Source organism: Lithobates pipiens, unplaced genomic scaffold (genome assembly GCF_037356315.1).
Source record: "Lithobates pipiens isolate NorthernLeopardFrog02 unplaced genomic scaffold, aLitPip1_a1.2 Scaffold_8, whole genome shotgun sequence".
NCBI lineage: Eukaryota > Metazoa > Chordata > Amphibia > Anura > Ranidae > Lithobates > Lithobates pipiens.
In genome coordinates, this window is record NW_027507903.1 from 662,479,813 (window position 1) to 662,495,384 (window position 15,572).

The 15,572-nt window shown below is 42.4% G+C and overlaps 1 protein-coding gene across 1 annotated transcript; it reads right to left on the bottom strand.

Annotated features, from left to right (window-relative positions):
• Positions 1–7,090: 7,090 nt before the first annotated feature.
• On the bottom strand, positions 7,091–9,038 carry LOC143961844 (E3 ubiquitin-protein ligase Midline-1-like). The gene has a single exon (XM_077471178.1). It carries the CDS (start codon positions 9,011–9,013, stop codon positions 7,439–7,441), a length of 1,575 nt encoding a protein of 524 aa, XP_077327304.1. The 5' UTR covers positions 9,014–9,038; the 3' UTR covers positions 7,091–7,438.
• Between the last annotated feature and the right edge of the window lie 6,534 nt (positions 9,039–15,572).

Below are 15,572 nucleotides of genomic sequence, written 5' to 3' on the forward strand. Positions count from 1 at the left end.
AGTAGTGTGGGGCATGTACTAAACCCCCTGAGCCATAAGGCCCCCTGAGGATGCCTGTGGCCAATTATGGCTCTTTTCGCTGACGGCGCTGTGATTGGCCAAGCATGCGGGTCATAGTGCATGCTTGGCCAATCATCAGCCAGCAATGCACTGCGATGCCACAGTGAATTATGGGCTGTGGCGCGCCAAACTCGAGGGCCCATAATGTTCGGATTTCGCTTGGGTTCGACTCGAACACTCAGCTCATCCCTAGTCGGGACAAGGGGCTGCCCTGGGTACTGTGGTCTCTTGTGAGATGGAGAAGGCCGCGCGCAAGGCTGGCTTCTCTGAAGGAGCATGGAGGCTCAGTTGAAGGCCACTTCAAGGATCTACACTCATACGGTATCGCCGGACCGGCTGAGAGATACTGGTACCGTAGGATAGCTCTTTTAATTTGTCTATGTCCCTCAGTTACGCTCAAGTCTGTGGCAGAGACTTTTCTCAAGTATTCTACATCCAAGTCTGTGGCAGAGACTTTACTTTACTTAACACCCTACAGGCTGCTAGGCTTAGTGAGAGGAGGTCTATCCGGAGGTTGTAGAATCCAGCTGTGAAACGTTTATTCTCTGGATTTTTCTTATAAGAGACTTCCCATTTTTGCAGTCCAAAGTAACTGAATTCACTCCTAACCCTCTACCTTAAACTGAGAGACTCTGTTTCTACTTCAAATAAATAACCCAAAAGAAGATTCAGTGTCAGTTTCCATTTTCCTTTGGGCCATCTACCACGGGAAACCCTAGACGGAGAAGCAAACAAGGAGGTAACGGTAATCCCAATAAAACCAGCAGCTCCTTCGGGGGTCAGTGCTACACGTGATCAAACTTGGCCGTGCTGTCTAGAAGCGGTTCAGCTGGGTACACGTAGGAAGTTATTTATTTTCTTAACCACTTGTTGTCCAGCTTATAACAAGATGAACGCTGGGCGAGCCTCTCGTCAATATGGGTGGACGTTGTATATGACGTCCTCCCAGAACGTGCCTCACGTGCGGCCGCGCAACTACGTGATCTGTCACCAGCTACGTCCAACACACACAGTGACTGATCAGTGTACCGGCTCGTTGCTGGTACCATGTGACCTCTGTGACCAATCACAGCAAATCACATGACAGTTGTAAACAATGGATGGCTTCCATTTATGCCATCCATTGGGTACAATTCTGTTGCTAGCTGTGATCACTCAGTGTGATCACATGGTACAGACAGGGCCAATCATAGCCCATCTGAACCATGTGATTAGCTCTGGCCAATCACAGCTAACAACAACAAAACAAACTGAATTAATCCATTTCATTTAGTAAAATGTTTGCTTATAGCAATGCAATGCACTGCTATAAGCAATCATAATGTGTTAAAAAAAAAAAAAACTGTAATCAGTTTAGTACAATGTCACTATGGGAACATTATATTGCTCTGGTCACAGTGTGTTAAAAAAATACAAAAAAAAACAAAAATACAAAAAAGAAAAACAAATGTGATAAAAAAATTGAAAACAAATTATTACATTTTGTTTTCCATACTGTCACCAGTCAATGTCCCTGATCACAGCCACACCCGCTATTAGATGATGCTGTACTGCACCGGTGACAGTATGTAAAAAAAAAAAAAAAAAAAAAAAAAAATAATAATAATAATAACTTGTTTTCAATTATTCTTTATCACATTTTTTTTTTTTTTTATTTCTTCAGTTTCCAAAAAATGATGATAAAAAATTACAACTTCAAAAAATGTGCCATGCCTCTAACGACATACCTTGGACTGTCTATTTTGCAAAAAATGGGTAATTTGGGAGGTATTTGTAGGTTTTCAGGCCTCAAGAAATTAGATTGGCGCCGTCAGTACATCAGGATTGATCAATTTTTAAGATATACAGTGGTGTGAAAAAGTGTTTGCCCCCTTCCTCATTTCCTGTTCCTTTGCATGTTTGTCACACTTAAGTGTTTCGGAACATCAAACCAATTTAAACAATAGTCAAGGACAACACAAGTAAACACAAAATGCATTTTGTAAAGGAAGGTGTTTATTATTAAAGGTGAAAAAAAATCCAAACCATCATGGCCCTGTGTGAAAAAGTGATTGCCCCCTAAACCTAATAACTGGTTGGGCCACCCTTAGCAGCAACAACTGCAACCAAGCGTTTGCGATAACGTGCAATGAGGCTTTTACAGCGTCCTGGAGGAATTTTGGCCCACTCATCTTTGCAGAATTGTCCTAATTCAGTTACATTAGAGGGTTTTCGAGCATGAACGGCCTTTTTAAGGTCATACCACAACATCTCAATAGGATTCAGGTCAGGACTTTGGCTAGGCCACTCCAAAGTCTTCATTTTGTTTTTCTTCAGCCATTCGGTGGTGGACTTGTTGGTGTGTTTAGGATCATTGTCCTGCTGCAGAACCCAAGTTCGTTTCAGCTTGAGTACACGAACAGATGGTCGGACATTCTCCTTCAGGATCTCTTGGTAGACAGCAGAATTCATAGTTCCTTTTATCACGGCAAGTCTTCCAGGTCCTGAAGCAGCAAAACAGCCCCAGACCATCACACTACCACCACCATATTTTACTGTTGGTATAATGTTCTTTTTATGAAATGCAGTGTTCCTTCTACGCCAGATATACTTGGACACACACCTTCCAAAGAGTTCCACTTTTGTCTCATCGGTCCACAGAATGTTGTCCCAAAAGTCTTGGGGATCATCAAGATGTGTTGTGGAGAAATTGAGACGAGCTTTGATGTTCTTTTTGCTCAGCAGTGGTTTTCTCCTTGGAACTCTGCCATGCAGGCCATTTTTGCCCAGTCTTTTCCTGATGGTGGAGGCATGAACGCTGACCTTAACTGAGGCAAGTGAGGCCTGCAGTTCCTTGGACGTTGTTGTGGGGTCTTTTGTGACCTCTTGGATGAGTCGTCGCTGCGCTCTTGGGGTCATTTTGGGCTGCCGGCCACTCCTGGGAAGGTTCACCACTGTTCCATGTCTTCGCCATTTGTGGATAATAGCTCTCACTGTGGTTTGCTGGATTCCCAAAGCTTTGGAAATGGCTTTATAACCCTTTCCAGACTGATAGATCTCAATTACTTTCTTTCTCAATTGTTCCTGAATTTCTTTGGGTCTCGGCATGATGTGTAGCTTTTAAGGATCTTCTGGTGGACCTTACTATGTCAAGCAGCTCCTATTTAAGTGATGCCTTGATTGTGAACAGGTGTGGCAATAATCGGGCCTGGGTGTGGCTAGAGAAATTGAATTCAGGTGTGGACAACCACAGTTATAGTATGTTTTAACAAGGGGGGCAATCACTTTTTCACACAGGGCCATGATGGTTTGGATTTTTTTTCACCTTTAATAATAAACACCTTCATTTACAAATTGCATTTTGTGTTTACTTGTGTTATCCTTGACTATTGTTTAAATTGGTTTGATGTTCCGAAACACTTAAGTGTGACAAACATGCAAAGGAACAGGAAATGAGGAAGGGGGCAAACACTTTTTCACACCACTGTAAATTCCATAGTTTTTGGATGCTATAACTTTCCTACAGACTAAATAATATACACTTATTTGGGTTATTTTCACCAAAGAAATATAGCAAAATACAGTTTGCCCTAAATTTATGAAGAAAGATTATTTATTTGCAAAATTTTATAACAGAAATGAAGAAAAACACATATTTTTGTCAAAATTTTCAGTCTTATTTTTTTTATTATTATTTAGCAAAAAAAGTAAAAACCCAGTGGGGATTAAATGCCACCAAAAGAAAGAACAAATTGCATGAAGTAATAAAAAATGTAAAATTTTAATTTAAATATAATTTAAAATAAAAATGCCATATGGTGTTGCATGATGGCGCAATTGTCATTCAAAGTGTGACAGCGCTGAAAATTGGCCTGGGCAGGAAGGGGGTGAAAGTGTCCGGTATTGGCCAGTTTCCTACCTTGGGCATCTTACAGACCTCCATAAAACCCCCTTCCTCTGTACACAGGGTGTCTTGTACACCTTGCAGGATCTTATCTTTTCTTATCTCCTTCTACTGAGCTCCTGTGCACAGCCCTTGAAATCCTATGACTGGAAGCTAGTGAGAAGTCCTCCTCACTGAATGATCTCTCTGACAGATGATCTTCATGGAAATTGTATTGTAACATTTTAAGTAAAAAAAAAACAAGTAACATAGTAGCAATCTTATTTCCTGCATTCCCTGTCAGAGAGATTCGCAGTGAGAGAGCTGCAGCGGACAGAGGAAAGTTGTTATTGAGTGCACAGGAAGTTAACTCTTAATTAACCAGGACATGCTTTTTTTTTTTTTTTACTACTTAACCCTTTCATTTCAACCTGCATAATCACTATTTAACAGTTTCATCAGCTGTTCCATGTTTCTATGTTAAATTATTTGCTGGAATTTTTTTTTTTATAAAGCACATATTCACGTTGTTATCTTTAAAGATATACTGTTAAAAATACGTGGTTTAGGGAATATCTTTTTTTTTTTTTTTTAAATCAGTAAGAACTAGAAATTACTGATGCATTATGAGAAAAATGAAATGTATGCAGGAGAAAAAAAAAACTGTATTTCTTTTGTAAATAACTTTAACCCCTTCCTGACCAATTATACTGCAGCAGGTTGGCACTGCTGCATGAGCCATTGTAGCTGTACGTCGGCTGTTTAACCGTTTCACCCTCGCAAGATTTTACCCCCTTCCTGACCAGAGCATTTTTTTGCGATTCGGCACTGAGTCGCTTTAACTGACAATTGCACGGTCATGCGACATGGCACCCAAACAAATTTGACGTCACTTTTCTCCCCACAAATAGAGCTTCCTTTTGGTGGTATTTGATCACCTCTGCGTTTTTTATTTTTTGCGCTATAAACAAAAAAAGCGATAATTTTGAAAAAATAGCAATATTTTAAACTTTTTGCTATAATAAATATCCCCCGAAAATATATAAAAAAATATTTTTTTCCTCAGTTTAGGCCGATATGTATTCTTCTACATATTTTTGGTAAAAAAATCACAATGAGCGTATATTGATTGGTTTGCGCAAAAGTTTTAGCGTCTGAAAATAGGGGATAGATTTATAGCATTTTTATTATTAATGAATTTTTTTACTAGTAATGGCAGCGATCTGCGGTTTTTATCGGGACTGCAAAATTATGGCGGACACATCGGACAGTTTTGACACATTTTTGGGACCACTGGCATTTATACAGTGATCAGTGCTATAAAAATGCACTGATTACTGTAAAAATGTCATTGGCAGTGAAACGGTTAACACTAGGGGGCGATCAAGGGGTTAATTGTGTTCCCTAGTGTGTGTTCTAACTGAATGGGGAGGGGACTGTGTAGGGGAGATGACAGATCGCTGTTTATACTCTGTATAAACACACAATCGGTCTCTTCTCCCCTCAGAGAACCGGAAACTGTGTGTTTACACAAACAAATCCCATTTCTCAGTGTGCCAAGAGCGATCGCGGGAGCCCGGCGGTGATCGTGAACGCCAGGCACTCACATCGGCTCTGTGGGCGAGTAGCGGGCGTGCACGCTCCAATAGGGGCCACAGGGCGAATCGATGTTACATAAGGTCGTTTCGGCCGCAGAAAAACTGCGGCGGCTGGGCGGCAAGTGGTTAACGATATGCTGTTAAAAATATGTGGTTTAGGGCATATCTGTTTTATTTTAAATCAGTAAGAACTATAAATTACTGATGCATTATGAGAAAAATGAAATGTATGCAGAAAAGAAACAAAAAAAAAAACCTGTATTTCCTTTGTAAATAACTTTAACCCCTTCCTGACCAGCTGCCGCAGTTATACTGTGGCAGGTTGAAACTGTTGCGCGAGCCGTCGTAGCTGTACGTCGGCTCTTTAAGAGGCTGTAGCAGGCCCCAGAGCGATGCCCGTGCCCGGCGGGTGTGATGACCGACGGGCACCCGCGATCGCTCGTGACAAAGTGGGATCTGTGTGTGTAAACACACAAATCCCGGGTTCTGTCAGGGGAGAGGAGACAGATCATGTGTGCCTTCTAAGTAGGAACAACGATCTCTCTCCTCCTCTAGTAAAAGCCACATTCCCCCCACTGTTAGAACACACTGAGGGAACACATTTAACCCCTTGATCACAATCACAAATCACCACCATTACTAGTAAAAAAAAAAAAATTATAATAAAAATTTCATAAATCTATCCCCTATTTTGTAGACGCTATAAAATTTGTGCAAACCAATCAATATACGCTTATTGACATTTTAATTTTATCAAAAAAATGTAGAAGAATACATATCAGCCTAAAATGATGAAGAAATTTGTTTAAAAAAATAAATAAAATTGGGGATATTTATTATAGCAAAAAGTACAAAATACTGTTGTTTTTTTTTCAAAATTATCGGTCTTTTTTTGTTTATAGCGCAAAAAAAAAAAAAATAATAATAAAAAAAAAAAAATGCAGAGGTAATCAAATACCACCAAAAGAAAGCTCTATTTGTGCAGAAAAAGGACATAACAAACGCGCAATTGTCAGTTAAATTGACGCAGTGCCGAATCGCAACAAATGGCCTGGTCAGGAAGGGGGCAAATCCTTCCGGGGCTGAAGTGGTTAACATGCTTTGTACCAAAAATGTCATTTTAATGTTGCATTAAATAGAACAAGCAGCAGAATAAAATTAACGTTTTGCTCACATTAATGGTACTTGTGTTCAAAATATTACTGATCAACCCCGAAAAAAGAAAATTTTTTTTTCTGATTTTTACTCTTTTTTTCCCCTTAAAATGCAAATAAATGAAAAAAAAGGACGTGAGAGACCCCGTCTGTCCCCCCCCCCCCCAAAAAAACAAACAAACAAAAACAAAACAATATATATATCAATTCTTTATCATAAGTAATTACAAAGCTATAGACTCATGAACAGACACATAGCAGAAAGTGAAACATGGTCTGGTCCATAGGGGCTAAACAGATGTTAGAGCCGAAATTGAAGTATATCATTCAGCGGGCTGAATGGAGAAAAAAACTGAAAGGTCACCATATTAACTAAGCGATGTTAGTGCAGCAACCCCCTCCCCCCCCTCCCCAGCTGAGCTATTGTGTTTTTACAATTTTATTGTGTTGAATAAAAGCTGACCATTATAAGCCCCCCTGTCATTGGTAAATGGTTTGTCCCAACCCTCTAACTTTTTCTGGAGAGATTGGTCTCCTAAAGGGAGCAGAACCAACAGGTAAAATAACTAAGTTACAGGGGGGACTCAGAAAAATTAAGGTTCCTATATTACACACAGCCAGATAATTAGCATTTTCAGAAGAAGGTCTGCAATAGCAGCCCTTATACGTCTTCCAGGAGCCACCACTTCCTCGAAGCATTGGTTGAACACTGAACCAATCCCATTGCCCATCCCTGTGATGGCCTCAAACTCTGGGCAGAGTTCTCATATCTCTTGATTCCCATCACAGATCTTTATACAACCTCCCCATACAGCTATCCCAGCATGGAGGGGCTCAGTGAAGGTGGTGGTGAAGGTGTGGAGGTGTCGGATCGGGTCACACAGATCATAAAAGGAGATCCGCCCGGCCTCATAATCCAGATATATCCTGACTCTCTTACTAAAGATGTCATCAACTAAGAAGGTCTCATCACTGTCATGTATCAATATATGCTCATCACATGACATGTTCAATGCCCAGGACTTGTTATTATATCCAATCGCTGACTGCCCCCCTCTCCTGTCTATACTGGGGTAACACATCCCAACTGTCCACCACCTTGACCCCCCAACATCCACTTCCCAGTAATGTCTCCCTGAGGAGAAACTCCGACTGCTCATCACCTGATAATCATCCTGGAATCTCTCTGGTGTTTCTGGGTGATTCTGCTCTACATCTGACCTGGATACAGTTTTCCTGTCATCTGATATCTGTAGATAATTGTTAGCTGTGTTTCCATCCAGTAATATGTCTGCAGCTCCCTGTGTAGGGAAGTGTATATTTACCTCTGTTATTATATCAGATAAACCTGTGTGTAAGACCCCCGCCACATCCAGACCCCCTCCATCATGGAGGAGCTCATCATGTCTCTCTCTGTCCTCATTATCTCCATCCTCAGTATCACACAAGTCACCTGTGTCTGATTCCTGTAAGACAGTCAGTGGATCCGTCACGTTACACAGCTCCTCAATGTGACGCAACTTCCTGGACAGCTCTTCCTTCTTTATTTCCAGATCCCGGATGGAGATGGAGATCCGCTCTGCCCTCCCGGAGATGTCCCTCAGGACTCTTATCTCCAGGTCTTCCAGACGTCTCCTGAGATCTCTAAACAGGGCAGTGACTCTCTCGGTGTCACCAGCTGCTTCTTCTTCTTCTACTTTCCTCCGGTGTTCCTGCAGACTCTGGACTCTTTCCTCCGTCTCCTCTCTCTTTGTCAGAAGTTTCTGAAGAACATTCCTCAGTGTCTCCTTCTTCTTCTCAGAAGCCTTCTCCAGTGATATCATCTCATGTCCTTTATGTCCTCCAATCATAGAACAAGCCATACAGATACAGATATCGTCCTCAGTGCAATAATACTCCAAGATCTTCTTATGGACGGGGCATTTCCTGCTCTCCATGGACAAGGTGGGGTCAGTTAAGACGTGTTCTGGGGACTTTTTGTGGACTCTCAGGTGTTTATCACACAGAGAAACCTCACAGAGCAGACAGGATCTAACAGCAGGTACAGGAGTGTCCACACAGTGAGTACAGAAGACCCCGGACTCCTCTTGATCTGGCTGAGCAGACAAGAACCTCTCCATAATGTTACGTAGTGTTATGTTCCTCTGCAGTGCAGGACGATCGGGAAACTTCTCTCTGCATTCAGGACAGGAATATCCTCCAGACCCCTCCTGTGTATCCAGCACACGATCAATACAGACCCGACAGAAGTTGTGACCACATCTCAGGGTTACAGGATCGGTATAAATGTTCAGACAGACGGAACATTCCAACTCAGCTCTCAGATCACCAGACGCCATCGCTGACAGCAGAAGAGGGAAGTGAAACTGAAAGTCTCTGGAACTAGAAATACAGTTGATTCTGTTACAACTCTTTTGCACAGGGCGAGGCTGAGCTCAGCTCTCAGCTGATTTGTTAAAAAATAAACATGGGTACAATTCTCAAAAACTTTTATAAATAATAAATAGAAACTCAAAATTCATGTAATAAATGGACAAAACACAATAAATATGCGTCAAAAATTGATAAGTGATCAAACGTGAGAATAAGTACAGTAGATAGTGATTACATCAGTTCATAAAAGTAAAGTGCAGTGCTTCTCCTTTTATCCTGTCCAGATCTCCATAGTGACCTCCAAAGATTCCACTGTGCTAATCACCATCAGCACACCAAACTCACCAGAACATCTGGCTGTATAAATTATAAGCAGCAAGTATGCTCTGTTGGGTCATTTAGGCAATGACATTTCTCCATTGCGTAGCGCTACTCCCATAGAAGCCACTGGATTACTACTTGGGTCTTCCCAAAATTTTTCACCCAGGCACCCAACATGATCATTCACTTTTTCTTCAAGGAGCAGTCTAGGGGATGTTGTTTTTGTGGTTTTTATATTTGTAGAACTTGGATAGGGATGAGGGAAGTGGTGGCATACTCCAAAAATAAGAACTATGTACAACTTGAGGACTTGATATTCCTTTCTGAGTAAGCTATAGTAAAGTCCTTGAAACAAACAGTAGACTTCAATTTTAAGTAGTTAGAGCCACAAGAGCAAAGTCCCTTTAAGTAGGGGACTAGGTGGACAAAGCTCTTCAGGACTCAAGCCGGTGTTCCCTTTAACAGAGCCGCAGCTGACTAAAGGGGCACCAGAGGGGTAGCTAGAGCACAAGGTCCCCAAGATCTATAAATCCCTGTCTCACGAGTCCCAAGGACAGATGGATGCCTCCTTCCAATCTTCCATGCAACATCTTCCAGTGATACCAGACAGATCTTTAGCAGACAGCTCCCGTAAGTCAGCTGCTCCTTAGCACCACAGCTTTCTTTCCCAAAGGTCACCCACCTGAGGCCTCACCAACAGCATTTTCTGCCTGGGAGGAGCCCCCCCCCCAGGCTGGACTCCTCTGCTCTGGAACAAGACCCTGAGCTCTGTGTGCTCCCAGAATATATGCCATCAGACCCTACATCTCTGGGATTGGCCCGGGCTGCATTAATATATGAGTACCTCAAACTTGTACATGTTGCCATCTGCATAATTCCACACCTATAATTGAGAAACTTCTCAAGTTACCTTGATACAAAGGGAGTTATCAGACAGACTGGCATCAGCAGAGCACACAGAACAGACCTAGCTAAGCAATCCCAGCTCACTGGGTCCAGTGAGCCAAACTGTACTTTTACCTTACTTACAATTACAGCCACACTGACTACAGTGTGGCAGCTAAATTCACCTATCAAAACCACACTCTAACACTTACCTAACTAACCTAGCACCTACCTAGGAGTGGGCTACAATTGAATATGATCCCTTTAAGGTGATGTCTCTCTGGTTATGGCACTGACCCTGATCCTGAGAGAATGGGATGAGAGGGGAGGAAATGGAAGAGAGCGATAGGATGAGGAAAGAAAAACAAAGAGAGAAGGAGGAGGGGGGGAGAGAAGACAAAATTTGAGTTTGGAGTTCCAAGAGCTGTGCAAATTCCCCTTGCCATAAGGCAGACAGCAGGTTGGAGCCCTTGTCACACACAATCTTTCCTGTCCACAAGATGGAGCTAACCACCACTGGGTCTGCCCCTGAGGAGCCGACATAATCTCAGGCCCAGTGTGGCTCCTGTCCCAGGCATATCAGCTGAACTTTTGTATAACATATTTTTTTTTGCAGTCATTGCATAGACTCTTGCATTGCTTTTCAGAGGACAACTTATCCAAGAAGGGCATTGAGGAGGAAGAGATGGATGTGACCACACTGTTACCATCATCAGCTGTAAGGAAGCTGGGTGGCAGAGCTAGCTACAATGGTGTGCCCCATTATGCATTTTCTTTCTGGTGACCAGCAGAGTTACACAGTGAACCGTGAACACTATATAAAGTTCCTGCCCCTACTTGCTGGATTACGAGTCTGTGGTTCGGTGGACATTCCTGCTGACCAAGTGGTCCAACGTTATGGAAACATTATCTCCCACATGATGGTGGAGGGCAGGGATGGCCTTATGGGCAAAACATGTTGGCTGGGAATGATCCACTGCAGTTAAGTACATGCCACAAATTCACAAAAGTGGGCCAAATCCACCAGCTAGAAAGGCTGGAGCTTTAAGACAACAATTTTGCCTAGCTGTCATTGAGCCACTGGGCATAGGGATGGCTGGGATTGTATTTCTTCTGTTCTATAATCTGGTGCATAGAAACGTGCCTATTAAATGCTAAAGCTTGAAATGGCAGGCCGGGGTTGTCAAAATTAAAGAAAAGTTTAACCCTTCACATGTCCCTACTTTGTTTGGCACCTTTTCCCCTTCGGAAGAGTGAAAAGGTAAACCGCTGACACCCATTGAAAGATTTTCAAGGCTGCTGATGGGGAATCTTGTGTAATGGTGGTAGAGGTAGGTGGAAAGTTAGGAGCTAGAAGGCTGAGTGTGACCCCATTCATGTTGAAGGCTAGCATAGAGATGCATCTCCCAATCATCCCATGGTGAGAAGTCATGTGTCACTTCATACACTTGGTACCCAAATGACTGATGGTATTGCCATTCTTGGTACTTTTTAGACAGAGACTGCAAATTACTTCAGTGCAGTCTATAGCAAATGTGTTGATAAATGTCCACACCTGCCATTTGGTGGAATTAACCGGTTGCTCCCCCCCACTCCTCTGTGACCTTTCCCAGATGAAATCCTGTCTTACTGTTGTTGTGCCTCTCCCTAACTTTCCTCATCTGCTATATCTGAAACCCATGTACAGCCGAAGACCTTGTTGTCACTTCCCCACTACTCAATACTGGAGCCAACATGGCAGTAGACCTCAGCTGCAGGAACATGTGTACCAGTTAGTTAATTCTGCCTTATTGGACCCCTTTAGTGCCCATTGCACTATTGTTCGACCTTGGAGCCCATGGTGTTCGAGTCGTACACATGTTCGACCCGAACACTGGCTGTTCGCCTATTCGGCGAATCCAGAACTCTGTGGGCTGTTCAAGCCAAATTCGTGTGGCGCTCGAAGCCCACAATGCACTGCGCCATCGCAGTGCATTGTTGGCTCATGATTGGCCAAGCATGCACTGTGACCCCGCATGCTTGGCCAATCACAGCGCCGGCAGCGAGGAGAGCCATAATTGGCCAAAGGCAGGATGTATATAATGCCGCCAGCGCGGCGGCCTTGTGTAGTGTTCCGGCGTCTGCAGGAGTTAATGGGTAAGTATTAAGGGGTTATTCCTGCGCCTAATCAGGGAAGAGAACAAGGATCTAATTTTGTACTGCTGCATACACTGGAAGTGGGGTACTTGAACCCTTTTTACAGGAAAAATATATAAGAAGTAGTGTTGCGCAGTACTGGGTTGGGTGATATTATCCTGAGAGGTTAGTAAATTCTGTCCACATCACAATAATTAAAGTTAGATGTGTTATCGCCCAGACTAAAAGGGGATATATGGGCGGCTAAAATTGGCGAAATAATATGAAAAAAATGATGCTCAAGTGTGAACGAATATGAGTGGGTGACTTCTACGTCACAATGTGAATAGCAAAGTATATCCAATGGTAAGCAAAATAAATAGTGATTCTTAATGCGATTAACAAAATCGCATAAGAAGTGCCAGTGCTAGATAGTGAATAAATCTATAGAAATATCAACTACACCATAAATAAAAACCAATGTGCATAAAAAAGTCATTAAAAAACACAAGAATTATGTGAAACAGGTTTGCTAGTGGCTGGGAAATCGCATAAAGTGCCAGTGCCGAAAATTATTGTAAATAAATGCGTATAAATATCTTTATACCATGTGCTAAATTGTGTAAATACGGTGAACACGTAAAATCATGTGACATACACAAAATCGTGTCAAAGAAAACGACACATAAGAAAAGAAATGGATCTCTGTAAAAATATTCTCAGTAAGTGTGCACAGTGATTTAAAAAGCTATATCAACCAATAGATAAAAAGATTGCACAATCACATATATCAGGTTTGTGTCCATTCAAGATGTGCGATAACTGGTGGCGATTATATTCAAAATCGCATGCAACAAAAAACGCATGAAGTGCTGGTATCAGATTTTTTTGTGCACTGTAAAGTAACGTTGCAAACAGTGATGGTATTAGTGATGGTGACTATATCCCGCGTGGTCCTGTGTACTCAGGGTATGGATGTCCCCTTACCTTACAGCTGTAAGGTAACAGCGTTTGACATGTATATCCTCAGGCTTCCTGGTGGTCTTTTATCCCTCGAGGTCCTATCCTTATGGCCCCGGAAACTGGCGTCTCCTGCCTATTACACCGTGTTGGTCTCCTTAAGTGGACGTTCAGCGGTACTCAGCATAGGGGGGGGGGGGGTTGTTAGGTTGCCTCAGAAACATATAGAGATTTCTTTGCAATGTAAAAACGAGCCTCGAGCTCGATTACGTCACTTCCGGTAGCGTCCCGACGCGTGTTCGTCACGGTCACGTGACTTCATCAGGGTATCCCCTGATGAAGTCACGTGACCGTGACGAACACGCGTCGGGACGCTACCGGAAGTGACGTAATCGAGCTCGAGGCTCGTTTTTACATTGCAAAGAAATCTCTATATGTTTCTGAGGCAACCTAACAACCCCCCCCCCCCCCCTATGCTGAGTACCGCTGAACGTCCACTTAAGGAGACCAACACGGTGTAATAGGCAGGAGACGCCAGTTTCCGGGGCCATAAGGATAGGACCTCGAGGGATAAAAGACCACCAGGAAGCCTGAGGATATACATGTCAAACGCTGTTACCTTACAGCTGTAAGGTAAGGGGACATCCATACCCTGAGTACACAGGACCACGCGGGATATAGTCACCATCACTAATACCATCACTGTTTGCAACGTTACTTTACAGTGCACAAAAAAATCTGATACCAGCACTTCATGCGTTTTTTGTTGCATGCGATTTTGAATATAATCGCCACCAGTTATCGCACATCTTGAATGGACACAAACCTGATATATGTGATTGTGCAATCTTTTTATCTATTGGTTGATATAGCTTTTTAAATCACTGTGCACACTTACTGAGAATATTTTTACAGAGATCCATTTCTTTTCTTATGTGTCGTTTTCTTTGACACGATTTTGTGTATGTCACATGATTTTACGTGTTCACCGTATTTACACAATTTAGCACATGGTATAAAGATATTTATACGCATTTATTTACAATAATTTTCGGCACTGGCACTTTATGCGATTTCCCAGCCACTAGCAAACCTGTTTCACATAATTCTTGTGTTTTTTAATGACTTTTTTATGCACATTGGTTTTTATTTATGGTGTAGTTGATATTTCTATAGATTTATTCACTATCTAGCACTGGCACTTCTTATGCGATTTTGTTAATCGCATTAAGAATCACTATTTATTTTGCTTACCATTGGATATACTTTGCTATTCACATTGTGACGTAGAAGTCACCCACTCATATTCGTTCACACTTGAGCATCATTTTTTTCATATTATTTCGCCAATTTTAGCCGCCCATATATCCCCTTTTAGTCTGGGCGATAACACATCTAACTTTAATTATTGTGATGTGGACAGAATTTACTAACCTCTCAGGATAATATCACCCAACCCAGTACTGCGCAACACTACTTCTTATATATAGGAGTTAATGGGTGTTGTGTGACTTCAGCCTAGTATACACCCATATCTACCCTTTATTGCTGTTCTCTAATAGAGCCATCTGCAGGAGTTAGTGGGTGTTGTGTGCTTCCAGTGCAGTATACGCCCATATCTACCTTTATTACTGTTCTCTAATTGAGCCATCTGCAGAAGTTAGTGGGTGTTGTGTGCCTCCAGCACAGCACAGTATACACCTGTATCTACCCTTTATTGCTGGTGTTCTATAATAAAGGCATCTGCAGGAGTTAATGGGTGTTGTGTGCCTCCAGCACAGCACAATATACACCTGTATCTACCCTTTATTGCTGGCGTTCTCTAATACAGTCATCTGCAGGAGTTAGTTGGTGTTGTGTGCCTCCAGCACAGTATACACCTGTATCTACCCTTTATTACGGTTCTCTAATAGAGTCATCTGCAGGAGTTAGTGGGTTTTGTGTGCCTCCAGCACAGCACAGTATACACCTGCATCTACCCTTTATTGCTGGTGTTCTATAATAAAGGCATCTGCAGGAGTTAGTGGGTGTTTTGTGCCCACAGCACAGCACAGTATACACCTGTATCTTCCCTTTAATTGCTGGTGTTCTATAATAAAGGCATCTGCAGGAGTTAGTGGGTGTTGTGTGCCTCCAGCACAGCACAATATACACCTGTATCTGCCCTTTATTGCTGGTGTTCTCTAATACAGCCATCTGCAGGAGTTAGTGGGTGTTGTGTGCCTCCAGCGCAGTATACACCTG

Bases quoted from the DNA above. Each gene is read 5' to 3' on its own strand.
- LOC143961844 (XM_077471178.1), bottom strand. From the start codon at position 9,013: ATGGCGTCTGGTGATCTGAGAGCTGAGTTGGAATGTTCCGTCTGTCTG.